Here is a 27,235-nt window from a genome sequence, read left to right as displayed (position 1 = left end):
GCACCCTCCCCCCACCACACAGACACTTTTTACCCCCCTTATTCATTTGTTGAAATTGGGCCAGTTGTCCTATATAATGTCCCATCTCACTATTTCTCTGAGAACAGAAAACATCTTTGAGTTTCATTTAAAATAAAATGAAATTACAGCTCTTGGGTTAAATTATCAGATTTTTGAATTGGCTTACTGTATCCTCAAAAGTGTCATTTAACATGATCCTTTACCTGTATTTCATGTAAACTGGTGATTAGATCTAGAGCTTATTTAGATTCAGATTCAAGTGTTTTTTTTTTTGAAAGACTACATTATAAGGGGTGGTGTTTACTTCCTATTTCACACATGAGGAGGTACGTAATGTCTGATTGTCTCACTCTTAGTGTTATTAAGATTGACCAATGGGTTCAGCCTTTGTCAGCCTGATCCATCCAATAAAGTCCTCTATCAACCTTTCACCTAATTATCTTAGTAGCTGTTGATCATAGCATATACCTACTATTCATTAAGGATTAATTGTCCATTTCTATCATTTTTCCTGCATTTATTGCCTGTGGTTCTTCTATAAAGAACTTTCCCTCATTGACTTTGCCATGAAATGCGTCTGAACAGGAAAGACAGTGCTTGTTTCTTTCCCTTTATTTATTAGGTAGCCTGTTCTGAGCAGGTGCCCTGGCAACCTTGAGATGACCAGTGAGATTTTTTTTAAGTATTATTATGAACTTACGGCTTTTTATATATTGATTGTTTTCATCCACTACAGTCAGTTTTTCTATGTTCCACTTGTTTCAGGTTGCCACTGCTGTGTTGGTGGTCCACACTAAATCCTGGGCGTTGGTGAGGTTTGGGGCTCGTAGAATCACAAAAACATGCTCTGCTAAACAGGAAGGAGGAACAGGAGATGAGTGTGGTGCCAGGAAGCCACAAGACAGTGTCTCGAGGGATGTCATGTGGCTGATAGGACAGGAGAGATGAGTTCTGATGAGCAGCCATTGATTGAGCAACTGGAAGGTCATTGGTGATCTTGACAAAATGGATATAAAGAGTGAAAACATTGGAGTGGGTTTAAGAACAACTGGGAGGAAATAAATTGTAATGAGTGAATATAAGTAATCATTTCAAGTAATTTATAATGGAATGGAGAAAGATGGGATGGTAGCTGGAAAGGGAAATGGGGTTAAGGGAACTCCATTTCTTTGTACTCATTTAAAAATTTTGTTTTTAAAATTATTTTGAAATATTTTAGATTTATAGAAGAATTGCAAAGAGAGTACAGGGTTCCCATACACCCTTTACCCAGCTTCCCTGAAGGTCAACATCTTATATAAGCATGGTGTATTTATGAAAACTAAGAAATTAACAGTATAGTTAGATTAGTACAGTATTAACTAGTTTTTTTGTTTGTTTGTATGTTTTTAAGGTGAGAGAAATAGCAGCTTGATTGTATGAAAAACTATGAAAGAGATTCATTGGGACTGCAGTTGGGGAGGTGACGACTTTTTCTAGCGGATAATAAATTTGTTAACTGTCATTTATTGAACATCTACAATGTGTAGTCACTATGCTAGAAATTGAAGAGAGGAAAGTATAAGACAAAGGTTATCTTGAAGAGCAAGTTAAATACTTTGGGGAGCTATTTTTTTATGAGGCTAAAAAGTGATAAAAGCTATCTTCTACAAAGAAATATATTGAGTACTGAGAACATTTCAACAAGATTGAAAGTAAAAATGCTCTGGGGAAAATATGTTTTTCTTTGCAACTATCACTGGTTGAAAGAAAAGCTGGGGAAGACAGATGTCTGGGCAAGTCATTGAAGTGACAGAATCCAGTGGGTGGAGGGTGGAAGGGTACCACGCTCTGGAGACAGCGCTCAGGAGAATTATTATGGGATGCATAGCTGCATGTGTGTATGCACGCACATGTGGAAATACAAATATGAGCGTGCATGCAATGATTGTCAAACAGTGCTCAATGCTATGTTCCTCTGCCTGAGGTTTTTTTCCCTTCTGAATGGAAAACAGCAATTTCCTTTATTCCTGGGTATTACAGATGATCATATGCTGATAATTTAACCCGAGAGTTGTTATTCCATTTTACTTTAAATGAAACTCAAAGGATACTGTTCTCATCTTAGAGAAATAGTGAGACGTCTCGTCTTTAATATTACTCTTTGCTAATACGTGCACACAGAGCTCATGTGGTGATGACAGACACAGATACCTACTCACCCACCATCAAATCAAGGCATGCATTTTAAAATGGTTTGTGCTCAGGAACCCAGACTTTCCTAGTTGGTAAGAGCCTAGGTCAGTCTGTTCTGAGTTATTAAAAACCCTACAGGTGCCCTAAGCCTAACCTAGCCTTTTCCATCTCATCCCCATGTCCCATTTTGCTATGCTTGAGCCATCCAACATTTTGTCTGTTCCTTTGTTCTTTTTTTAATTACCTGATAAATATGATTATAAAAAATCAAATAACATGAATGTATGTACACTAAATGCTCAAGTCCTCTGATGCCCCACCCCACTCCCTTGCCTAGGATGGCCTGTATAAAGAGCTTTCTAAGTAATCCTTTTAGACATTTTACAGTGTATTAACCTTGTACACATACACAGGTATGTGTGCTTGTGGGTTTCTTTTAACTCCAAATTATGGGGATATATATATATATATATATATCATAATATACTTAACCATATCTTTATGATAGATGTTTAGATTGTTCCCAGTTTGGGGTGATTATAAACAATATTACAACGAACTCACTTGTTCACATAATTTTTGTGCACATATTCCTGTAGAGTTTCTAGAAGTGTCATTTCTGGATCAAAAATTGACTAGTATTGCCAAATTACTCTATAAAATGCCTAATTGATTTATATTCTAATAGATTATAAAAGTACTCATTTCCCTACCTTCTAGCAACACTAAAGATTCCAAGTCCTTAAACTGCTTTTTCTTGTCTGTTAGGTTAAAAAGAGTATTTTTTAAAAAATTAATTTCCTGTTTTCTCCCTAGCATTTTTTCCCTAAAGTGTTTTAGCCATTTCTCTTTCTTTTGAGAATAGTGTGTTTGTTCACATTTTATGTCCATTTTGATGTCTGACTGATTTGTAACTCTTTGTAAAATAGAATGAAGGCTAATCCTGTGTCTGTTAAATGTATTGCAAATATTTTTTCCCATTCTGTTTTCACTGAGTTTGGTGCGTTCTAACTTATACCAGAGTTGAAATTTACATACAATCCAATATATCAGTCTTTTTCCTGGGCCTTTATGGATATATTTTCTTCTAATACTTTTACAGGTCTTTAATCCATTGGGGACTTATTTTTGTGTTTGATGGGTGGGGTCAAGGATCTGGTTTTTTTCCATATGGCTTTCCAGTTGCCCAACACCATTTATCAAGTATTCCACACTTTCCCTGATGATTTGAAATGCCTCCGTTATCACATACTAAATTCCTTCCTACATATAGATTTTTTTCCCCTAGATTCTCTACTCTGTTCTATAGGTCTCCTTATTTGTTCCAGCTCTGATATCACATTGTTTTAATTACTCTAGCTTTTTAGTATAGTCTGTATTTTCTGCACTCCCCCCACATTGTTTTCATCTCCAGGTTATTTAAACACAAACAGATCTTACGCATAGTGATATAACTTCACTTTCACAGGTAAAGTCATAAAGGAAAACATAGGAAAGAGTGACTATGGGGTTACCTGAATTCATTGGTCCTCTACATTTTGGTTCGGGCTTCCATTATCAATTGAACATTACAGCAGTACTTGGCAATGGGCACGTACTTCGTTTTGTCTCATTAAATTACTCCACAACAATCATGTGAAGTAGGCGGAGTGAATGATGGTGTCCCATTAAGGGAATGGAAACAGAGTGGTTAGATAGTTTGCCCTATCTCACATGGCTGGGGAGCAACAAAGCCAGACCTATAGGATTTGGTCTCTTTCTGGTCTTGGAGAACTTTCCTCTCTACAGACTCAGACTTGGGCTTGTTCCAAAATCCTCCCACCACTAATGGGGTGGGCTCACTGCCATTTTTTTTAGAAAGACTCAACCAAAACTCCCCATCGCCAGAACATTCCAATTAGTGAGAATTTTTGAAAATCCAGCTAGGCCTCTCTGCTTTTAGAGACTAGGAGTCTAGAGAACAGATACCAAGAATGGGACAAAGTTTGGTTGGCTGTGCGACATGAAGGAAGAGCACAGCGCCAGGCATCGAGATACCTAAACCGGTCCTGTTCTATATTCTACAACTCGCTTCCTTCATTGACTCCCTCCACCTCTCTTTGTAACCGGCTTTCCTTGTCTGTCAAGTGGGTAGGGCTATGCAATTGAAAATCCCCTTCTACAATGTCATGATGGAAAAGTGGGCCTTAGAGATCAAGGGGAGTTGAGGTTGACTATTCAAATGAGATGATGAAGTGTCTTAACTGTCTTCAGATATTTGATTAATTGTTGCAATGACTGTTGTTTGCATCTCAAACATTGACCTAAGAAGAAATTGCCTTGGACTGAAGCGAGGGAAAAGTTAGGTTCATATAGAGAACTTTTGGATACAGTGCTGATTAAATTCTGGAGTTGGGGCCCAAGAGAAATGGTGGATTCACCATTAATAAGAAAACAGACATTTGCCTATGGAGTTTGAAATGGGCTGGACTGAACCAGGGGCTGAATTGAGAGTTCCCTAGCTTCATGAAAAGGAAGAGTTTTAGGCTGTTATTGGGCATTTTGTGGATCCAGAAACTGGTGAGCTTGCTGGTTGTCCTTCCTTCCAAGATGACCTTCTTGTTCTTTTTATTGAAGAATCAACTAGATATGACATATCTAGGACTGAAAGTTCACAAACATAGAGGTCCATTACAGGAAGCATTTTGACATTCAACCTGATTAGGGAAATATATTATCAACATTAAGCCTTTATATTATTTAGAGGCAGCAGAAAAATCCAGAGCCATACTGAACTTAATGACTAGTGAGCAACACATTTAAATACATTAGTATAAGTTTTACTGCATTAGTTATAGGGTGAAAACCTTTTCTTTTTTCACAAGTGTCATGTGGGGGTCTCTGGTCCCGCTCCCCGCATGAGAACGCAGGATATGGTGAGGCCAAAAAAGAAATACCCATGGAGCCATGGGTAGGGGGTTCATACCACTATATTCTCGCTGGCGGCTGGGTTGAACATACAGGAAACAGGAGCCACACGATCTGCAATCCGCTGTCTGCTTCTCTGCCAACCAACCCCCCAACGCAGCACAGCAGTTGTATCAGTGGCTAATGGCTAACTGGTAACGGTTGATGGCCAACTAGTCACAGCTGATGACCATCTACTATGTGAGCCAGCACCTTTCCACGTGAGGCTGAGAGCCTGGAAACTGCTCTCTGGGACTCTGTCCCCACAACAAGTCAACCAAAATGAGATCTGTGTTTTTAAACCATCTCTGGAGTGAATGAATCCCCTTAGCCCATTTTCAAGACATGGTCCCGTAGTGGACAGCCGTGGCTGTAATTGTCAGCATCACCATTAAAAATCATTTTGGGGGCAGAACTCAGGCTCTGCCCCTCAGACCCGAGACAATTCCTTTTGTACAACCACACGCCTTACCCATGGCATCTCCGCACCAGCTGCTTCTATTTCTCAGCTCCCTCCAAAAATTAAAGACATAGTACTTTGGTTCTTAAGGAAGGTATGAAGACTTACGTTTTAGTGATTTTATAAAACAATGTTGAAGTAGTCATTCAAGTCCTGAAACATAATCCATGAGACTGGTTCTAGAAAAGTTCCAAGCCACAGCAATATCACTGGAGTATTTATTGCTCCGAGGACATGCCTTTGCTACGGACAGGACTCACTTGTTTCTGGTATGGCTGGCAACTTCAATACCTCCTTCACTTTCCAGTCAGTGGTAAAATTCAGTCAATTTTCACTCCTAAATTACTATCACATGTGACCCCTTCTCTCCCTCTTCACTAAGGTGAAAACCTCCAGCCCTCTCACCTGGACTAAAGCACTGGCCTCCTAACTTGTGCCTCTTCTTTTCTCTCTGGGCCCCCTACATACCAGCTTTCTCTTTTAGCGGCGGAGATCTTTTACAAATACAAATATTAGGTCATTTCCTTGTTTAAAACTGATCAACAGCCTCCCGTGAGGACTGGAATCCTTACCATGGCCCTGCCACATCTGGCCCCTTTCATCTCTAACGTCATCCCTGCTACTCTGCCCCTTCCCTGCCACACACACACTGTAAAAATGCCTTACTGGACTTTTTCCAGTTACTGGAACATGACAAGCTTCTTTCTTCAGAGGCTTCCCTTTCAATTCTTGCTCCTCCTCATTACCAACCCTTTCATGGCACTTAACTGTGTGCCAGCCATTCTCTAAGCATCTTGCATCTATTAATTCATTTCTTACAACTCTTATCCCCATTTTACAGATGAGGCAACTGAGGCACAGAGGGCTTAAGTAACTTGCCAAAGCCACACCTGGTAAGTGGCGGAGTCAGGTTCTAGCCAGGGAGTCTGGCTCCAGGCTCCACGCTCTGAGCCGCTAGGCACGTTCTGAGCCACTAGGCACGTTCTGAGCCACTAGGCACGTTCTGAGCCGCTAGGCATGCTGCCCCCCACCTGGTGCTCCTGTCTCAGGGCTCAGCCTAACTCCGGCTTCTCCATAGAGCCTTGCCTAGCAGGTTACGTCTCCCTGTTCCTTCACGGTATCCTGCTCTTCTCCACGGCGCTTACCCAGTTATAACCAACTGGGGCAACTACTCAGTGTCTGTTGTAAGTTCCGGAGGAGTCAGGATTGGATCTGTCTTCATTCATTGCTGTCTCTCCAGCACCTAGCACCGTGGTGTAGGCATTCAAAACTATGTCTGTGTAGTGCGTGATCTGATCCCTTATGCCCACATAAATGCACAGGTCTTCCAAGCGGGCCGCTACCTCTGCTGGAGGGAAAGGAAGTGTCACACCACACTGTCTTGCAGGGGCTGGGGAAGCAAGTAGCTGCTGGGTTCAGAGAGCCAGCTGTCTGTAACCAGAGTTAGTTTTCTTAGTCTGGCCACAGAAATGATCGTTATCAACAGGAACCTGTGGTGAACATCACTTTGCTTCCTTCTCTGGGGACAGCCATTTCAGAAATCCCAGCCAAAGGCTTGGGTCTTGGACTTAAATCTAAAGTTCACATGCTTCCCTGTTCCAAACTCTGGGAGCCAGGTACAGGAAACCCAGACTCTCCTGGGAAGCTGCATCAGTCGTTCTGGCGGGTCACAGAGCGGGCAGAGTGCGGATGGCCAGGGGCACACCCTGTACTGCTCACGCAGTCAGCTCCCAGCACTTCCGGGAGGGCTGAGGGAGACAGGACTCCCTGAAACGGCTGAGGAGTCAGCACTGAGCTGCCTCCGGGCTGCGTGTCTACACCCCAGTCCTCCTTTCCCCACCCCCCTCTCACCAGCCCTTTCAGGACTTCATTGTTAGTCCCTTTTGCTGCGCTTGGCCTGTGCAGGGCCGGGAGCCCCAGCAGGACAGAGCTGGGACTGGCTGCTCCCTGCAGTTAGTCCACCAGGGCCAGCACACCCTGCACTGGGCATGGGCGCGGCCACAATGTGTTCCATGACTGATGAATTTTGGGTCAACATCTTCCTACTAATAAGCATTGCTACATCTGAGAGCTATTCTTGAAAGATGTTTTGTGGTTTAGAAAAGGCCGTAATTAATATGTGTAGAGTACTGATAAAATGTACTTCATCAGAAATGAATTAGAATGTCTCCTAATGGTTTTTTTCCCCCTTGAAGCTGGTCCCATCATGTATAATTCTAGTGACGTATGCTCAATTTGGAGATGTAAAAACATTCAGGGAAAGATTGTTACTTATAAACCACTCACAAAGATTTTATAAACATTACAGTATTTCTATTAGGATGGGATACGCTATGCTTCAGTAACAGATAAACTTCCATATCCCAGTGGCTTTGCACAGCGAAGATTTACTTATACCTCGTGCCACAGTCCATTTCAAACTACGCCAAGGATGTTGGAGATGAGGAGAGGGCTGGGGTTGCATAGGGTATTTTAATGTTCAGGCCCCGAGTTGGCTTAATCACATCTGCTCATGTCCTCTGAGCCAGAACCCAGTCACAGAGCCCAAACCGCAAGAGTGGTTGGGCAGTACAGGAGCCCATGGGTATTGGGTGAGTGCTGACAGTCTCTGCCCCATTTATTACCTATCGGTATTATGATGAACTGCTACCCACAGAGCGCTTCCCCCAGACCAAGTACGTAACCACCCCTTAGTAATCCTCACAACAATCCAACGAGGTGGGTGTCATTAACCCCTTTTCACAATGAGGAGATGGGTGCTTGCAGGTGTGAAGGAATGAACTGGAGGTTGCATCTGTAGGTTGTGCAGTGTTCTAACCAGCTCTGGTTAGAGCTGCTCTAACCAGCTCTGTCAGACCCCAAAGCCAGGCTGGGCTTCCCCCCTGCATGAGCCAACACAGAACATTAACACAAGTGTTGGCTGGCTCTCCATACCTCCCTACTTTGTCCTTGTGGCCTCGTTCACTGGAGAGCAATACACCTGCCTGCTTTTCTCTAAGCAGCTCTGGTAAGAATTCGGCCTCCGCCTCCCACAGCTGCCCTGGGAATGATGCTAACCTCCGCCCATTACCCTCTCCTGAACCTCCGGAGGTGAAGAGTGGGTCATGAAAACAATTCCTAGTGAACGACTTAGCATTCAGTCCCAGTTTCATAGGGACATCTCTTTTGTTCTTAGGGGAGACTCCCCCCACCTACCCCGGCCCAAAACCTCCTTCCACAGGCAAACGACTGGGCCAAAGAACTACCAGAACCCTCCATGGCAGTCAGTCCATCTGCTCCCTCCATAGGCTTGCCCTGGCCTCCTGGTACCTCGGTGCCTCAGACTCCCTGGAATGCCCCATCCTGCCGCCTGGTGGTGGCAGCAGGGCCTATTCCAGCCACTTAGGTCCCCCCTTCAGTCACCTGATCACCCCCCCAGAACTCCCTGTACCTTCAAGACCTGCTGTGACAGTGGCAACCACAAAGACTACCTGCCACATGCACAAGCCTCCTCGTGCCAAATACTACAAGTCTTCGCAGCTTATACTGGTCACTGGGGCCTTGTCAGTGCCAACGATGGCCCTGACAGCCCTGACAGCCCCCACAATGATCAGCAATCACAGGAAAGTGAAATTTCCTTCAGGAATTTGCAGTGCCCTTGCAATGCACATAGGATGCTGGACTGGATTTTAGGGATTTGGTTATTTAGCTTTTATAAAAAGCATTGTATTTCACAAGGAGTAAGCTGTGATTTGATTCACAGCAACCCTGTGGTCAGTGGGTCTCACCGTTGGCTGCACCTTAAAAATCCCTGTGTGTATGTGGGGTGGTGGTGGTGGTGGTGGTGGTGGTGGTGGTCATGGTGGTGGTGGTCACGGTGGTGGTCATGGTGGTGGTGGTGGTCATGGTGGTGGTGGTGGTGTTTACAAATCCTGATGCCCAGGCCACTCCCAGTGTCTGGTGTGGGACCCAGGTTATCAGGGGTTTTGAAAGCTCCCCCAGTGATTCTAAGGTGCAGCCAATTTGAGAACTGCCTGTGGGAGATTGATATTTTGCCAGGTATCAGCAGGGGTGTGGAGAAGTGGAGGAAAAAACAAAACCTTCAGGAATTATTTGTTAGCCTGGCCTTAGGGCCCAACTTCCTGAAGAATTCAGATTAGCTACAATCACCTTTAATTTTTTTCCACAACAAATTCAGCCAACATAAATGTCATTTAATTATTGAAAAATGTACCCAATGCTGAGTGGCATAAGGCCATCTACTTGGAGGATGCAGCCTGGGATCGTATGCTTTTCAAAGATGTGAAAGCTGGGCATTGTTTTTGTCCCAGCCTGCTGCTCACTAGCCTATTTTTTTAAAAAGCCATGATCCTCTAAGATATGGGCTAACTGGTAATATTTTTATTAAATCATAATGCTGTATTGATATTCCTAACGAGTATAATTGTGGAAAATGTTATTTAAAAATAGTTCTCTTTGAACAGAGCCTTCAACCTTTCCAGGTAAGCTCTCGGGGTTGGGTGGGGTAAGTCTGCTCAAAAATCGAGAGGAAAATGACTGTACAATGTGGCTGTACAAGGTTCAGTAAATATTTTACACATGCGTCTTATTTTAGCAAACTTGCAAATGGGAATCACTTGCCTCATTAGATAATTTACTTAAAAGCTCGGAAACATGCTTAGAAACTGGCGTGGGGCTTTTTGTTTTCAAAAGGTTTGTCTCTATCACCTTTACATGGTGGTACCTGAATCCCCCTTTCTATCTTCTTTCTACAAATCACAAAAAAGCACAGTGTGTTCAGCTGGCGCTGCTGTTTCCCACAGGAGCTCATCCTCTCCAAAATCATCATGCTGCCAGGAGTTAGAAACTTATGAAAAGTAAATGAGGGATGTGAGGTCGAGTCCTTTGGACATCAGCTAGGGCTTTTCACTGTGACACAGTAAATACTCAATACTCACAATGCACTAACTCATAGATGATTTATTGCTTTAAGTAACTAAACAAGAAAGAAGAGACAGGTGGTTGTTTTGGTCAAGACACTCGGCATCCTCTCTCCAAGGTTTGCCAGTTGCATCTACTTAAAGCCTTAACAATACTTTCTGGACGATATAAACACGTGGTAGCATACATGGGAAACAACTTGGCCAATGATACACTGATTAAAAATAGCACATAACGAGGACACCCAACCAGTCGGGTTGCCCTGAAATGACAGAAAGAACATGTGTTCACGTGGTGTGCTTAGTACAAAACCGTCAAAACTTTTTTTTGGCATTAATACTAACACAGAATACTTTCTTGGACGTTCTGCAAGAGCAGGTGCACAAACAGAATTACCTCTTCATTTCCAGATTTCCAGTATCTATGGGAATACTTTGAGAAAAGCCAGAAGGTGGGGCACCTCCCTTCCTCTAATGTGATTTTCTTTGCCAAAGCATCAGGGTCTGGGGGGTTTCGGGAGAGAAGAGCAGCTGACAGGGCTCCAGGGACTGTTACAATTACCAGGTAGCTGCAGAAAACAGCAAGGGACGGACAGTGCCCCGGCAGGGTGTGGGAATGAACAACACACAGCCTTGGTTTAGAGTCAGGGAGGCCCATGGACTTGACCCGGATGCTCCCTGGAGGCCCTGGGGGGTGGACACAGGCACTGGATGGTCCAGACCCTCCCACTGAGGAGTGACAGAGCCAGGGCTGGGCCTCCAGCCCCGAGTCTAGAAGAAATAACTTGATCTCTTGCATTCTAACACTGGAGCATTACGACACGTTTCAAATGGATATGCAGAAACCAACACTGTCAGGGAGCCAGCCAGCCCTTGCAGGGCCTGGGAGAGCTCACGAGGAGAGGTCAAACCAAGCCAAAGGGTAACACAGGACACCAGGGCAAATCAGTCCCCGACCCGGCTGTCGGCACAGTGCCTCGGGTTGGCCAACTCACAGGGCTGCCGCTCCAACCGCCTGCGACTCAGTTGTCTTCTGCTGTCAGGGGCTCTGCAGCTGCTTCCTCAGCACCTCCCTCCCTGGCATCCTCTCCAGGACCCGACTGGCCCTCGCAGCCCCCCGCTGGAGCCCTGCAGTGGCCAGCAGGACCGTTCTGCATGGCGGCCCCCTCCACACAGATCCGGCTGTCAGGACACAGCTGTTCTCCTGTGACCTCCTGGAAGGGGACCTTCATCTCCTCGGAGGCTCTCACCTCCAGCTGCCGGCTCAGCACACAGTTTCCCACATCTCCAGCTTTAGAAAACTGTTCTTCTACATTCTTCTCATTTTCTTCTGCTTGTCGCTTGTCTCTGGCACTGAGTTTACCTTTGGATTTCCTCATCTGCCTGCTGTGCATGTCTTCCCGGGAGAATCGCCACTGAAACTAAAAACCGAAGAGGATGGGGATAAATAAAGGCAGTCTCTGTGAACGAGAGCGTCACCTGCACATCTTCTTGCACTGACACCCATATCACTTTTTGGAGCAAGACACACAATTCCCAGCATTCATGGGGCAGAGACTTACCGACACCAAACATCATGGCCCAAACATATCACACCCACCCGAGAGCCTGCTCAATGCCTTCCATGGAGAGTACTTTAAAGGTGGATTTTAGAGTGTTGTGGGGGGCCGAAGGGGTACCTCTTTCAATTGGCCCCATGCCAAAGGCTTGGAAGGGGAGGTCCTCAAATCCTATTATTTGAATGAGCAGGATGGGAGAGGGGACATGGGGCCTGCCCTGCCTAAGTGCCAGGTGTTTGGTTACTTGCTTCTCTTCTGAGCTAGCTGTGGGCCAGCATCGTCTCACCTGAGTTAGAAGGGCACAGAATGTGGGGTGCCCAGATTACTGCCCCAGCTGCGGGGACTGCTGCCCTCAGCGGAGCCCCTCTCTGCTGGCAGCCTCCACCATCTTACAGAAGGTCACACTCCCTTCTTGGGGCCACCTATGACCAATGACTGATCCAGGTGGGGTACAATGGGATCCATTCTCCCTGTCCCAACTCGGGACAACTTGAAAAGGCCACCCCAGCTCCAGATACCTGCAGGGTCGGCTGAGGGCGCTGCTGAGACGGCATCACAGCTCAGCTTCTCCCCCTGCCCACTCCTGCACCCTCCTTACCCCACAGGTGTTTGTTCCTGAGGGCAACTTCCTCCTTTCAGATCTACCTCAGACCTTGCTTCCCAGGGAGTCCGATCTGCAACCAAGCGTTTCCCCATGTGACAGGGATGTCAACAGAGACTCAGAGAGGACTCAGGTCAGGCAACAGAGTTGGGCAAGTACCATGTCATGTCCCAGCTGTGGAATGAGACCGCCAGCGGAAAAGTTGAAATTCCACCGCTCACTGGCCTAATTTTGTTTTTTTCTAATTTTTATTGGGGAATATTGGGGGACAGTGGCTTCTCTAGGGCCCACCTGCTCTAAGTCATTGTCCTTCAATCTAGTTGTGGAGGGCGCATCTCAGCTCCAAGTCCGGTTCCTATTTTCAGTCTTTAGTTGCAGGGGGCGGAGCCCACCATCCCACGCGGGAATTGAACCGGCAACCTTGTTGTTGAGAGCTTGTGCTCTAACCAACTGAGCCATCCATCCTCCCCTCCGGAAGCTCAGTGGCAGCTCGTTGTCTTCAATCTAGTTGTGGAGGGCACAGCCCACTGGCCCATGTGGGAATAGAACCAGAAACCCTGTTGTTCAGAGCTTGCGCTCTAACCATCTGAGCCACCCGGCCACCCCAAACTAGCCTAATTTCTTAACCTCAGCGTCCTCATCTGTGCAATGGGGACAGTAACTCTAAAATCAAGATTGGTAACCTGATTTTCTGTAAAAGCAAGATCCGTTAACTTTTTCTATGAAAGTCAGATAAATATTTTAGGCTTTGTGGGCCATGTGGTCTCTACTGCAACCATTTAATTCTACCGTGGTTGCAGAAAAGCAGTCATAGATAATAAACACATGAGCGTGACTGTGTTCCAATAATACTTCATATGTAAAAACCGGTGAAAATAAATAAATAAATAAATAAATAAATAAATAAATAAATAAATAAATAAAAACAGGTGTGGGCTGGACTTGGCTGCGAGCCGTTGTTTGTCAAGCCCCAGTGTAGAGGGTATTTATATGGTTTCAATGATGGGATAATCCATGTCATGGACTTAGCCCTGTGACCAGCACATTATATACCAGATATGTTTGCTGTTACCATGAATGACACCAGATGTAAGTTCCATTAGGTCAAGGATGCCATCTGTCCTATTTACTTCTGTATCCCTGGGGCACAGTGCCCGGCACAGAGTAGGCACTCAAAAACCACTTGTGGGATGCATGATTGGAAGGATGACAGAGCCCAGCCAAGCCGGCTACACTGTGCTTCAGGGTAAACCAGTTCCATAATGTAGAATCAAAACATCGCTTAGGGTTTAGTGAGGAGGGATGGGTACATCTGCGCATTACTTCTGGGTGATCTCCAAAAAGAGAAATTAAGGAAGGAAACGAAAAGTTCTGCTGAGTGTGCTGACTACATGAACTGTCTGAGGAAGACAGTTTAGAGGCCTGTGCACTTGGAATAAATCTAGGCAAATGAGCTTGAGCAGACATGCAAACACTGAAGGGTGTTAATTAAAGAGAATACCTTGGAAACCTCAGAGTCATGGGTCACTGCATTTATAAAAGAGGAATGTGTTCTGTGGGCTAACGACTCAGCAAGAACTGTAGCCTTCTTCTACTCCCCGAACATCAGGGGTGTCCCCAGTTTTCCTGAGCCAAAGACCCTCTGACCTCTGTCATTCTAGGGGGTCAGTATCCCCAGGATGGCCAGTCCACTCAGGATGGGGACCCACAGAGTCAGAAGCCAGGGATCCATGTGGTGTGTGTTCCCTCGGGAAACTGGTAGCCACAGGTTCTCCAGGATGTGCCAGACCTTGCTGTGAAAGGCACAAAGAACAAGAGAGAAACCCCAGAGGACAGCGAGCTGGGTAGGTGGGGGCCAGAGTCAGGACCCCCAGCGGCAGGGAGTGTTCTTATTGGGAAGAGGAGAATCATGGGACTAGATTCTGGGCATGCCCGACAGGTACAGCTCAGTGACTCATGGTACACACAGGGGTTTAGTTTAAGTTCCCATCATGTCTTTCTACTTCAGTCACACTACGTTGGTTTCGCCAAATATGGACTTAAAGCTTAGCCCGCCTGCGATTGAAAGAAAAATAAAGGGAGTCTTCAGTTCTGATGACTTCTTACTAGGCTGGTGAGGGGAGCCTAGGAATGCGGTTGCACCATCAGTGGAAAATGACTGAAGCCTTCACCACACTGTAAATAATTGAGTACTTTGCTAGGAAAAACCAAAAACGTGCTATGTAAATTTTTAAACATCTGCCATCTTTGCAGAGCTCTCAGTGGTAGAGACCTGTTTTCCCAAATAAAACATTTGCCCAAGCACTCACAGGGTTCTGAGATTGAACACGTCATGAGATTTTTGCATTAAACACCTTTTGGACAAGACTGGTAAATTTGAATATTTCATCAAAGAAGAGAAAAAGGAACGAAGTATATGCTGAGGTGAGGATTGAACTTCTTTCCTATCCTCCTCCACCCTGCCCTCCCACCCAAACCCCAAAATGGGCTCGCCTACAATGGGATGGGTTTTCCCCTAGCCCCTCCTTCAGTGCGGTTCTCCCTCTCACACTATAGCTGACAGTTTGAGCTTCTTCCACTTAAGCCAGGAGTTTCCAACAATGGCCTGAGAACCCCTCCACAGGCAACGGTTTGCCTCAGGCCCCCACCCCAGGGGTGCCCACTTTGGCTGAGACTGCCAAGCAAGCATCTCAGCTCCATAACCACCAATGCATGATGCCGACTTTGGACCTCAGAGCCACGGCTGTTGCCTCAGACACCAGCCCTCTGTGGCTCCCAGGCACAGGTGATCATGGGTCATAACTGCTGCCTTATTACATGCAGCAGCTGCTGCTGCATTTTAATTCCAGCCCACATGGAAGAGCCTTAAAAAAAACAACAACTGATGTCCCCAAATAGTCAGCGCCTCTGCGTTTTGCATGTTTTTTTGAAAAAGGCCCATTAAGCCTGCCTGCATACAGTGCTCCGAGGGTCAGTCGGCTGTCAGGGAAGTTGGAGGCAGTTCTACTTTTGCTAAAGAAGTGGTGAGATTACTTTAGCTGCAAGGCCCTACATGCCAAAATGTCAAAGCATTATAGTATGGTGGCTGAGACCCCGATTCAAATGCCAGTTCTGGCACTTGTTCGCTCTCCATCCTTGGGCAAGTTATTAATCTCTCTGAATCTCAAGATCCTCATCGCTGAAATAGGTGTCTCTGCCAGCAGGGCTGTGGTGCACACCCCAGGCTGGGAGTGGATGTGAATAGCGACCCCTGCAGTTGGGTGCTAGACAACTGAGGATGCTTCCACCTGGGCCAGATTCCATCCTCAACAATTATTTTCTTATGCAAACCCATTCTCTCAGGAGCTGCTCTTGCTAATTACACAACAGAATATCCATGGTTCCTCTGGGTGACCAGTCATACCCAGTTTTCTGAAGAAGACCACATTTTGTTGATCACCTGATATAATATGACTGGAGGACACAGACTGTGGAAAGGGCCTGTGGCAGGCACACCAGCTACTTTCTCCAGGAACGTGCCTGGACTGCTGGGCAGAGGAAGACTTGGGACTGTCAGCGCTGAGCTGGCAGGGAACTATTCCAGCCAATGTTTTCTGTCCTGCAGAATCATCACAGAAAAATCTGCCAAGCCACATGCCTTCTAGGATTGCATTGTTTTCTGTGTCGTCAGATGGGTTTGTGCGGACTCCCCCTGCTGCCTGGGCACCCTGATCCTCCCACAGCTGTCCCCGTGCTGCAGCCAGACACTCAGGAGGCTGTCTGACTCCACTCTTCCATTTTCCTCCTCTCTCCTTCTCTCCTGTGTGGGCACATTTTCATGAGGCAGGGAAGTAGGAGCGGCCAAAACTCAGGGACTGCATAATCTAAAACCTAAATGTTCCGAGTTGCAAAGGCAGACTATCTGTAGAATAGCTGCCTAGGAAAAAACAAACACATACCAAGGAGTCTACTATATGTGTCGCACATTGTGATAAGGTTTCCCATTTCCCTAAATCCCCAAAGCAATACTCTAGTAGGCATTGTTAAAGCCATTTTATAGATGAGCATGTAGAGGTTCAGAGAGGTTAAGTAACTTGCCTAAAGTCACACAGCTAGAAAACAGCAAAGGTGGAATTCAAACACAGGTGTCTCTGGCTCCACACTAGCCTCTTATTCTTGGTGAATGAAAGGCTTTAGTCCCTTGCCCTAGAGAGAAGGGAGGAGAGGAAGCAAAGGGAGAGGCCACACATCTTTGGATAGCTCAGCCCAATGCATACGTGCCTCAGCTTTCAGACTGTACCATGTTCAAATGCATCTTCTAGATCAGGAGCTTGACTCATGAGGCCAAGTGGTCAGCTAATGGAAGTTCAGATTTAACTGCCAGTAAGGATTCTTTGGTTCAGTTTATTAATAACAAGTATCTACACTGGAGGCTCCCTGACAGGCCCATTTAAAAAAAATCAATAATGATAAAATTTGGATGGAGGTTCATAGGTGGGCCTAGAAGGGCCCCAAACTGTTCGACTAAGACACTGGCTCTCAGACTGGAAGGACATCATCATCACCTGGAGGGCTCCTTCAAACCCATCACTCACTCCTCTTAGAGTTTCTCACTCAGTGTGTTTGGGAAGCGGGGCAGCCATTCCAGTTCTAACAAGCTCCCAGGTGAGGCTGATCCTGCTGGTCCAGGAGCCATAATCTGAGACCACCAAGCTAAGGAAAGCACCTGGGCAGAGGTTAGCTGTGTGAGAAACAGCGGGTGAGAAAAGAACACGCCCCTAAGCCTCCGCCATGCCCCAGCCCCGCCATGCACGGAAGGGCCTCCTGGTCTCCCTCCCTTCTGTCTTGACACCAGCTCCCTCACACCCAGGCTTCTCTTTCTCCTTGAAGCTGGGGACAATCACAGTCTCGAACAGACAACAAAAATTGCTCCAGATCCCAAGGCTCAAAAAGGTGACATTTCAGAAAGCAAAAAAAGGAGAGGCAGGGATGTGGCAGCCCCTGGGACAGGGACGGCTTTCCGGGTTGTCTCTGAGAGGGTGTCTGTAACAATCATACTTAAAGGCAGGCAGTGCAGCCTGGAGGATGTGTTTCATATCTTGAGCAGTATCAGGGAGCGTCTCTGCACTCCACAAACAAGCTGCAAGTTAGACTGCACGATGCTGGGGGCCTTCGTAAGCAGGGTATCTGTGGCACGGGGGTGTGCCACTGGTGCCTAAAGCAAGAAAGATGCCAACTAGCCATCCATGTCAGAAATAACTGAGGAAAGAAAACAAATCCTCCATTTCACAGCAGTGTGTCCAGAGTTCCATGTCAGCAGGGGCTAATGAATTTAATTCGCACATTTTGAACACGATTCGTTATCTCCCTTCACTTCAAGTAGTTTAGAAGGATGATTTCTCCGGTGTCATAGGAACCACCTATTACCTTTGAAGGAGTTTCATATTTGCTCTGAAAGCCACACTCACATACACACAAAGAGGTTTCTTTCAGATGATGAAAAGTCTTGATTGGAGAATTTTGTCCACTTTGCTCGTTAAGAGGACTGCTTCCTTGGTGTTGCCACCCTTGTGATTTCTTTTCTTAAATTTCAATGCTAGAGATCAATATGTATGTTCTGGGCTCAGAATTTTGATTACTCATTCACTGATTCAACAAATATTTGTTGAGAACCAACTTAAAAGCCAGGTATTGGGCATACGACAGGAAAAACGTCTTTGCTCTCATGCACTGCCTCTACCAGTACAGGATAAGCTAATGAATACAACTAATTAGAAAGGAGAAGAGAACTCTGAAAGAGAGGAGCGTGGTTCTTCCCTGTGTCTCACAAATGAGCCTGAAAGGAGAGAACATCATCCTGAGTAAATACAAAGGAACAGTGTCCTAGGCAGACGGAACAGCCAAAGTAAAGGCCCTGGGGCAGGAAGGGACACTGAAGAGCGTGAGGCCAACAGAGCTGGGAAAGCAAACATGGGGGCCAGATCACACAGAGCCTTGTGGACCATATGACAGGTTTCCATCTTCATCTTAAGAATAATACAACGCTTTAGAACCATGTTATAAGCAGTGGGATGACATGATTCCATTTGCTTTTTCAAAAGATCACTTTGTCTTTGAGTGGAGAACATATTGGAAGGGAGACCTGTCATTAGAAGACTGGAGTAGTTGAGGCAAGTGAGGGTGCAGAGAAGTGGAGGATTCCAGATTTTCCAGGACCTAACATGGACATGTCTTAAGGATTGACTGAATACAGGGGAAGGAGATGTGGAGAGACAAGGGTGATCCCTAAGAGAGCAGGTGACTCTGGGTCAGTGGTGGCCCATTCCTCTTGGTAGAGGGAGGTGGGCCAGGTGTGGGGGAGGGACAAAGTCAGGAGTTGCTCTGAGATTGTTGAGCAGTGACAGGACAGGTAGAGCTGGGGTCTCCGGGGAGCAGGGAGGGCTGAAACCGCAGATAAAGAGTCATCAACACAAAGGTAGTGAGGAGAATTTCTCCTTCTGTGGATGAATGAGATTTTCTAAGGAAGAGGTTAGAGAGTGAGAGGAGAATTGGGCTGGGTCTGAACCCTGAGGAACCTGGTGGAAAACCATGAGAGTATGGTGGGACAGAGCCAAGAGGAAAAGGTGCTTCAGGAGATAGAGGCAGCTGACAGTTTAATTGCTGCCGGGTGCTCAGGTACCGTGAGGAGTAGGTGGGGTTATTGCCACAGGCACAGGGGTAGACAGACCTCATGGGAGCAGAACGCCGACCTGAGTCAGCTGAGGAGCAGATGACAGCAGTGGTGAGATAAAAACAAGACGTCCGATGTAAAGTCCCCTCTCTGGGACTCTATCAGGGAGGGAACCTCTCCGGGTCACATAGAGAACAAGTGCTCGGCACCAGCCAATCCTTGCAGTGAGTAGGTGATAAATAAGTACTTTAACAGAGAAAGCAGCCAATCCATATAGTTGATTGGGGTTGGAAGTGTCTACTGACCAGAAAATAAATGACCCCTATCCTCTCAGGATGTTTCCTGAGGAAAGTCACTCTATCCTCTTAGAGCAGCTTAAAAACCTTGAAAATCTCCCTGCTGCTCAAGGTTCCACTGGCTCATCCCCCTGTGAGAGATGTATGGCCTTCACCAAAATCAAAACACGTGTCTCTGCTTTGGGATCCCACGGCACCACAACCAGGACAGCTGGCAAGAAAAGGCAGCACCACCTCCCTCTCTGAGAGGGAGAACGGGTTTCTTCTGGTGTCTGGTGGAGCCTGGCCTGTGCTATTGTTGAATGTGACTCTGTGAATACACACGGTCCCCAGGAGCCGACAGCAGTCGGGCTGATCCATCTTCCCGCCGGCGGTTGACTGCTCCTGGTGGTTAATGTTGGGTTTGGCAGTTGCCTTCTGGTTCTCTGCTGCTGTCACCTGTCACATTAGCATCTCAGAGCTTGGAGAGAGACTGTCTGCAGCACTCTACCCCATCTGGCTTCAAGGCGCCATTTCCTTGGCATTTCTCCCACGAAAGTCCCCCTCCCTGGATTTGTTGGCTGGTGAGGGGCTGCTCCAATCTGTTCTGTTGCCTGGTGCTCCTGTCCGGGCTCCATGTCCAAAGAACCTGAGGCACAAGAGTGGGAGCCCAGGGACGGTGGCAAATGTGAGGAGAGGAGCACGCCCAGCAGTCTCTGCCGGAGAGCATGGCCTTGGCCATCAAAGGTGGGGCACGATGGCCCCAGGTGACACCTGACTCGGGCTTTGGCAGGTTCCCTCGATTCACCTGCCTCTTCCTGAGCAACTGGTGAAACGCCCATGGGAAAAGCACCTTCCAGCAGCAAAGCATGGGCGTGTGAAGCATCAGAAGCATCTGACACAGGACGGACTTGGGCTTGACGTTATGAAACACAGGAAATATTCTGTGAATGGCCACAGTCTCTCATGGTGACTGTGTTTTCCAGATAGTTCATGTGACATCCAGTGAGGGAACGGAAAGGAACCTGGCGATCCCCAGGACAGTCTGACCTGAAGACTCACTGCCACAGGTGGAGGCTGGCTGGCCTCTGTCCACACCAGCCACTGTCACTCAGGGGCTTCTGGGTCAGAGCCTGTCAAAAACGGGCTGCGGTGGGGTCTGTCTGCCCAAATCACCACACTTCTGATGTCTGAGGGATCCGAAGGGCAGGCCAGACCTCTACCCAGCTTGCAATGAGATGAAGATACAGAGATGCTGGGCCTGAGCTCAAGCCACCCCCCTCATCCCGACAGACTGCAGCTGACTTCATGACCCTATTTTTAGCCTAGTGGGAATATCTGGCACGCTTGACTGTCCTGAAAAACCTCTCTCCTCTGCTCTTCTGGCCTCACCAGTAGGACACTGGCAGACAAGGTCCCCCAGTGCCCTCACCTGTCCCATTTTGGCAGCCTCAGTCTGATTCAGTTTGCCAAGGGGCTCAGGTGCCCTTGGGCTCAGAGCCCTTGGAAGTTGGAGCAGGCTGCCCGCTCAACTGCTGAAGACAAATACACTCGAAGATGAAACCCTGCAAAGAAAACCTGAGGAAAGCCATCAAGGTCACTTACCTTTGATTCCTTCTTCTTGATTTTCTGAGGTAGACACGGTCTCTGAAGAAAGACAATCTGCTTGGTGGATACACTGCCCTCCCTGCAACACACGCGGAGCTGAGAATGAGCTATGTTATACCTGGGGGGGACTCTAAACCTCACACAGACACTGTAATCCCTAATTTCATAAGGCCAACCAAATAGTGAGGAAGAAAGGAAGGCTGCCACCAAATAGTGAGAGGTCAGAATCAAGAAGCGCCCCCCTCCCACTCCCAGGCTATCCTCCCTTGCTTCTGGGGGGCTATCTCAGGGGCCCAGTCAAAGTTTTGTGGGTATCCCTGCAAAGTCAATTTCATAGCTGAAAAAACCCCTTCCCTTGATGTGAAATAGCAGCTATCACCTTGGCCAAATGATGACAAACTGGCTTCTTTAGTGCCAAAAGGGTGAGAGACCTCTTTGAAATCTGTCTTTGGTAATGAGGTCCCAGAGGGGCAGGCAGATGAGGACCTGGGTGAAGAGCTCTGCCCATCAGCCATCACAGGGACAGTGGGCAGAGGGCTGGCTGCGCACCGGGTCCCAGGCACGGCCTGGCACACGCTCACTGAGCAGGAGGGCCATGCCACTCCTGCAGGCACACAGATGAAGGGCAGGCAGAAAGGCAGGGATTGGCATTAACAAAGCAGGTGAGGGGACATTTATGAGCGCCACCCATTTTTATGGCACAATGAGTGTGCTTTCCTCCCAGGAAGGCAGATAGAAATATTATAAAGGAGATCATTGTTTTCTCCCCCACCCCCATCCTTCTGATTACTTTCTTAAATGTCTATTTTACAAATGTCTTCTCTGCCGAGGCAACATGTCACCACATGGAGTGTCAGAGGGTAAGGAGGGAGAGGACTAATATTCCCTATTTTATTCCTGGGCTGGGCGGGCTGGTTCCACACATAATGGCTCATGTAGGTCTCACCACAACCTTTCAAGGATTGGGACAGACACCTTTACAGACAGGAAATGAAGTCTCATTTAAAAAGCAGGCTCCACAGCACACAGCTAAGATCCAGGTTCAGGTCTGCCTGATTCTATGCGTTCTCCCACTCCACCATGAGGAGTCACTTAAGGCACAGGGCCTGGGGGACTAGGGAGAATTATTGAGCAGGTGTGACTATCTGAGATGCAGACAGACAGAGACCTATCTGCACCCTGTGGGCTTAGCTCAGAACCAGCTGGAGCATCCCATTGAAATACATTCTCATCACAATTCTTGTCCTCTGGAATGGGTGGTGGGGCAGGCGTTCTTCTGTCTTACAGATGAGGAAACAGACTCAGAGAAGCTACAGGACTTGGCCGAGGTGGCAGACTGAGGACTGGGGCCACAAATCCAGGGTTCTTTCCATTCTGCTGCATCGCCCTGTGCCCCTACAAGTCTTGGCTAAGAAACAATATGGTGGCTCTCAGGGGCCAAGGGGTCCAAAGGTGGCTGCAGCCTGGCTCCTGCAGGTACACAGACCCACCATGGCCCAATGTTAGGAGGGAGACAGACTGAGGGCCCAAACAGGCTTGTGGAGGGACCCAGGAAAGGCTGGTTGTCACCATCATTCTGCACACCCAGTCTGTGCCCTGGGGCTGCACTGCTCTGCCATCTCCCCATCTCCCCAGCTTTGCCCCATGCAGTCCCAGACCCTGCAGCAGTGGATATATAACAGGACTGGGGAAGGTGGGGCACTGAGGGCCACAGGAGGGGGCATCCCTATAGGTTAGCAAAGAGGCGGCATGGTGCACAAGGAACCCTTGACTCTGCAGACTGAGTGAAGTGCTGTGTGGCCTCAGGTATGTGATTGAGGCTCAGTCTCCTCATCTGTAAAATGGGAATCACATATATGCTCACAACCCCCACAGAATTGCTAGGAGGACCAGTTTAGATAGCAAACCCAAAATATAGATGGAAGGCCTTTTAGGGTTGGTATGACTGGAACAAACCCATGGGCTCAAGGGCTGGTGGGCAGAGCCAAGGGTAGACAGATGATCATGAACATGAAATTATAAGAAATGCCACAAGCTAGGGCCAAGGCTCCAAGTTTTCACATCTTTAGGGGGACTGCTGACCAGTGCTATGATCTTGGGCAAGTCCTTCTACCTCCCTGGCCACCACTTTCCTCAGCTGTAAAATGGGTTTAATTTTTAAAAGTCCACCTCATAGGATTTTGGGGGAATTGAATGAGATTTTATACATAAAGTGCCTACCTAGCCCAGCAGAGGGCACATAGCAGATGCTGGATTTCTTTTGCATCTGAGAGCCCCAGGCGTCCTCAGGTGGCTCATCTCTGACATGCTGGGCAGTAATGATTCACTGGCCAAGCCTCCCATGTGGGAAGAGGGGTGCAGAGGAGTGCTGTGGGGGAGAGCGGTTTAAGAATCTGAAATCCTAGCTCTGCCACTTCCCAGCTGGAGCGTTGATGTAACCACACCAGCCTCATCGGCTTGTCACAGGATTAAATAAGTTATATACAAGAAGTACTTATCGAGAACAGTGCCTAGCTCCGAGTAAGCGTTCAGTAATAATCATGACTGTTCTTGTTACCTGTTAGTCTTGACGACGGGAGTTGGTAGCACACAGGTGAGCTGCCAGCCATAGGCTGCCAGTGAGTTCAGCAGGGGCACGTAGTCTGTCTGCACCTCGACACCCTGAGGGAGAAAGGCGACCGTGAAGGATGCTGCTGCCTCGAGCTGCCACCTGAGTGACTGAGAGGAGCTGTTCAACCCGCACACCCAGCCAAGCAGAAAGAGGTGGGGGCATCCTGCAGCGTGGAGGCCCTGCCTCTCATTATGCTTCCAGAGCTCAGAGCCAAAACACCAACATGGAACCTCTTTCATGGCCCCCTCTCAGCCTGCATATTGGCAAGGAATTAGAGCCCAAGGATTAATCCATGAATGTTGTTTTATTCTTGTCTGGACAAACAGCCTCTTGTGAGTTCTAATGAAGCACCATCACCTTGCCTCAATGATGTATTCAGGCCATATGACAACACACATCGCTCTGGATCATTTCGGAGAGCGTCGTGGGAGTTAAATTACATTTGACAAATGATCAAGTCACTTACATCCAGCCACAGCAGACGCACACACCCTGCGTGTGCACATAGAAGGAGCCTCACCTGTGTTATGCAGCCTGACACAGGGGTAAATGGATGCTGCTGGGTTTTATTTCAAATCAGTGTGGGTGGCAGGGAGACGTGCCTAATATATGCCTTTGAATTCCGAAGCTCCGTCCTGCTCCCACAGGGAGAGAACCCCAAAGTGAGGCCACTGCACTGGGTCCCACATTCTGCTTTCTCCCTGCATCAGGCCTAATTTCTTACGCTGGGCTCCTCACTAGACACCGCCATCCTGTGTCTCCATTGGACTCCCCATCTCAGTTAGGCTGGCTTCTGAACATCTCAAACATGTGTCCAGGTTCCTTCCAACTGAGGTGGCCACACGGATTCATCACCTAGTATATTGGAGCTGTGGTGGGTACAAAAGGGGAAGGAAGGTCCTGTCCTACTGCTGGAGTTCACGGTCCAGCAGAGGCAACAGCACAAACACACAAGTAACCAAAATACACAATGGGCTGCTGGCAGGGCCACGAGGCTTCCAAGGTCAGCAGAGAGGAAGGACGCAGAGCTGGGCAGAAATCAGACAGGTGGAGCTGCGGAAGGGGCATTCCAGGGGGGAATTCCAGCATGTACAAATGAAAGACCACACTGGGCCTAGAGCGCTGGGGAGGGTGGGCTTAACTGGGGCACTTAACTGTGCAGAGGGGCCACTGGTGGTGAGAGGCTGTCCTGCTGGTGGCCTTTGGGGAATAGAACTCGCTTGTCCGGCTGCTCTGGGTTAGGGAGCTGACCAGCCCTGCCTCTTCATGTGGCTTTTAAAGCTTCTATCACTGGGCGCCTGTCCCACCTGAACCACTGGCAACCAATTTGTCCTCTGGGAGCCTCAGTTTCCTCAATGGTATAAAATAAGTCTTGGCCTTTGTCAGTGGTTCTCAAAGTGTGGTTCCTGAGGCAGCAGCATGAGCAACACCTGGGAACTTTTAGAAATGCAGAGTCTTGAGACTCAACCTAGACCTCCCGACCAGACAGGAAACTCCCAGGGTGGGACGTGGGAATTCGTTTTGAAGAGTCCTCCCAGGAGTTCTGATGCAGCTAAGTCTGAGCAGCACTGCCTGGACAATCATTCAGATCTCTTCTGATGACAGAAAGAGTCTGGGATGCGGCGGCCAGCATGCATCAGCTGTTACCTCAAGCCCCACCTTTCCCATTATTCTCCACGTGAGGAGAAAGAGTAGAGAGACTCTGAAAGGATCAGCTCTGTTAGAAATACTACTGCAGCTGACAGGAATGGAGGGGAGGAAGGGGAGAAGGGTGGGGAGAAAAGAAAGTGGGGGAAGAAGAGGAAGGAGGTGGAGAAAAGGAATGGAAGTTAAAGGAGAGGGAACAGGAAGGGAAGGAGGGAAGTGAGGAAAGGAGGAGAGAGGTACAACCGTAACCAATTTATTTACAGGAGGGGGTGGGAAGGGTCCCTATTCTGGCCCTGTTTCTGAAGCCCCACTCAGGCCAGAGATGGCAGCAAATGACCAGGCGACTCCCCTTTCTGCCTGGCTCCCTGGGCACGTGGCAACCTCCCTTCCAGACCAGCACAGCAGGACACCTGCTGTGGCTGCTTTATCCTGAGAACCCCTGCCCCCCACCCTGCATTCCTGATTTAAAGAGAGGAGGGGGAAAAATGTTAAATCCACACTCTCAAGCTTTGCGAGGTTATGATTACTTGGGCCTATCAAGAATAACCTTCCCACTTTATCAAGCACTGTGACAGACCCACCACAATCAGACAGTAGCCATGGCAACCAGGACAAGCTTTGGCGCCTCACAAAGCCCTGAGTGGCAGAATGGAGTCCTTTTATTGGTGACTGTGCCTGGCCGGTTTTCTCCACGGGCACCCAAACGGCAAGACAATGGACACCTCTGCTGTCGCCTGACCTGCTTGCTCAGACAGGCCTCGTAAGGGGTGCTTCTATTTTGCTCTATTTTATTTCATTTTTATCACTATCTTAAAGAGAAAGACAGCAGGATTTCTTCCAAACAGGTTTTCCCCTCTGGGTTGGGGATACCAGCCAGAGGGTGCAGAATGATAAACACTAAAAGGAAAAGGAAAAACACAACCAAACCTAACCCTGCTTGGGAGAGCTGAGGGTTCAATCTCAAGTGTTAATATCTGGCTGTCACATGGTGGGCTGAAAAGTAAAGTACAAATGGTCGGGGGTGAGGTGTTACACTCTGCCAGACTCTACCTCTCCTCTGACTATATGGGCTGGTCTTGATGTAATTAATGTTGAATGTGGTTTTCCATAGCATCTATCAAAACTGGTTTGCTTATTATCCACACAGTAAGATGGCACTTCTAAAATATGACACCAGCCCGCTGCAGTCAGTGGAGGACGCTTTCAAGTCCATTAGCTAAGAAAGATGGTAGGAAACCTATATGGATGGAAGGCTCTCTTTGATCTGCTTTTCTGTGACACTGCAGTGAGGAGGGAAAAGCACAAACAGCACTCCAAAGCCAGTCTGCTTATCAAATGAAAAGACATTTCTTTCTGGGAGTAGGAGCAAAAATTTTAATTAACTCTCTACTCTCCTGTGTGGACACGTAATCTGCCATCACACCTGGAGTGCTAAAAAAAAAAAAAAGGAGCATGTCCTGTGGTTCTTCAACTTGTATAAAAGGAATTCATTTATGTTTATGATTCTTTTTTCTTTGGTTCCCTATTATTTCTTTGGTGGTCGCAAATCAACTAAAGAAACAGGCATCCAATACAACCTTCCCTTACCGTCCAAAAATTATGACAACGGAGTGTAGTTTATGACAAATGCATTTGTCTTTTGATCATTTTGTTTTTAAAGATCTTCCATGCAGGAAAATAATGAGGAGGTGACACATTGGTCCAGTGAGAAAGTTTGTATCCTGAGTGTCAGTTTGCTGTTTCCTTTTTAATTTGTGGAAGCAA

At 47.4% G+C, this 27,235-nt stretch overlaps 1 protein-coding gene across 1 annotated transcript in view; it reads right to left on the bottom strand.

Moving 5' to 3' along the window:
• Window positions 1-10,546: 10,546 nt before the first annotated feature.
• Window positions 10,547-27,235, bottom strand: part of RFTN1 (raftlin, lipid raft linker 1) — a 187,109-nt gene continuing 170,420 nt past the window's right edge. The window contains exons 8-10 of the mRNA XM_019726003.2: window positions 23,771-23,874; window positions 21,211-21,292; window positions 10,547-11,942 (exon numbers count right to left, since the gene is read on the bottom strand). Of these exons, the coding sequence (XP_019581562.2) occupies window positions 11,544-11,942; window positions 21,211-21,292; window positions 23,771-23,874 (585 nt within the window). The 3' untranslated portion in view covers window positions 10,547-11,543. The remainder of the gene's footprint in view (window positions 11,943-21,210; window positions 21,293-23,770; window positions 23,875-27,235) is intronic.

The sequence above is a fragment of the Rhinolophus sinicus genome, linkage group LG10 (genome assembly GCF_036562045.2).
Source record: "Rhinolophus sinicus isolate RSC01 linkage group LG10, ASM3656204v1, whole genome shotgun sequence".
NCBI lineage: Eukaryota > Metazoa > Chordata > Mammalia > Chiroptera > Rhinolophidae > Rhinolophus > Rhinolophus sinicus.
The sequence above is the reverse complement of the archived record's forward strand: the minus strand, read 5'-3'. Positions and strand labels throughout refer to the sequence as shown.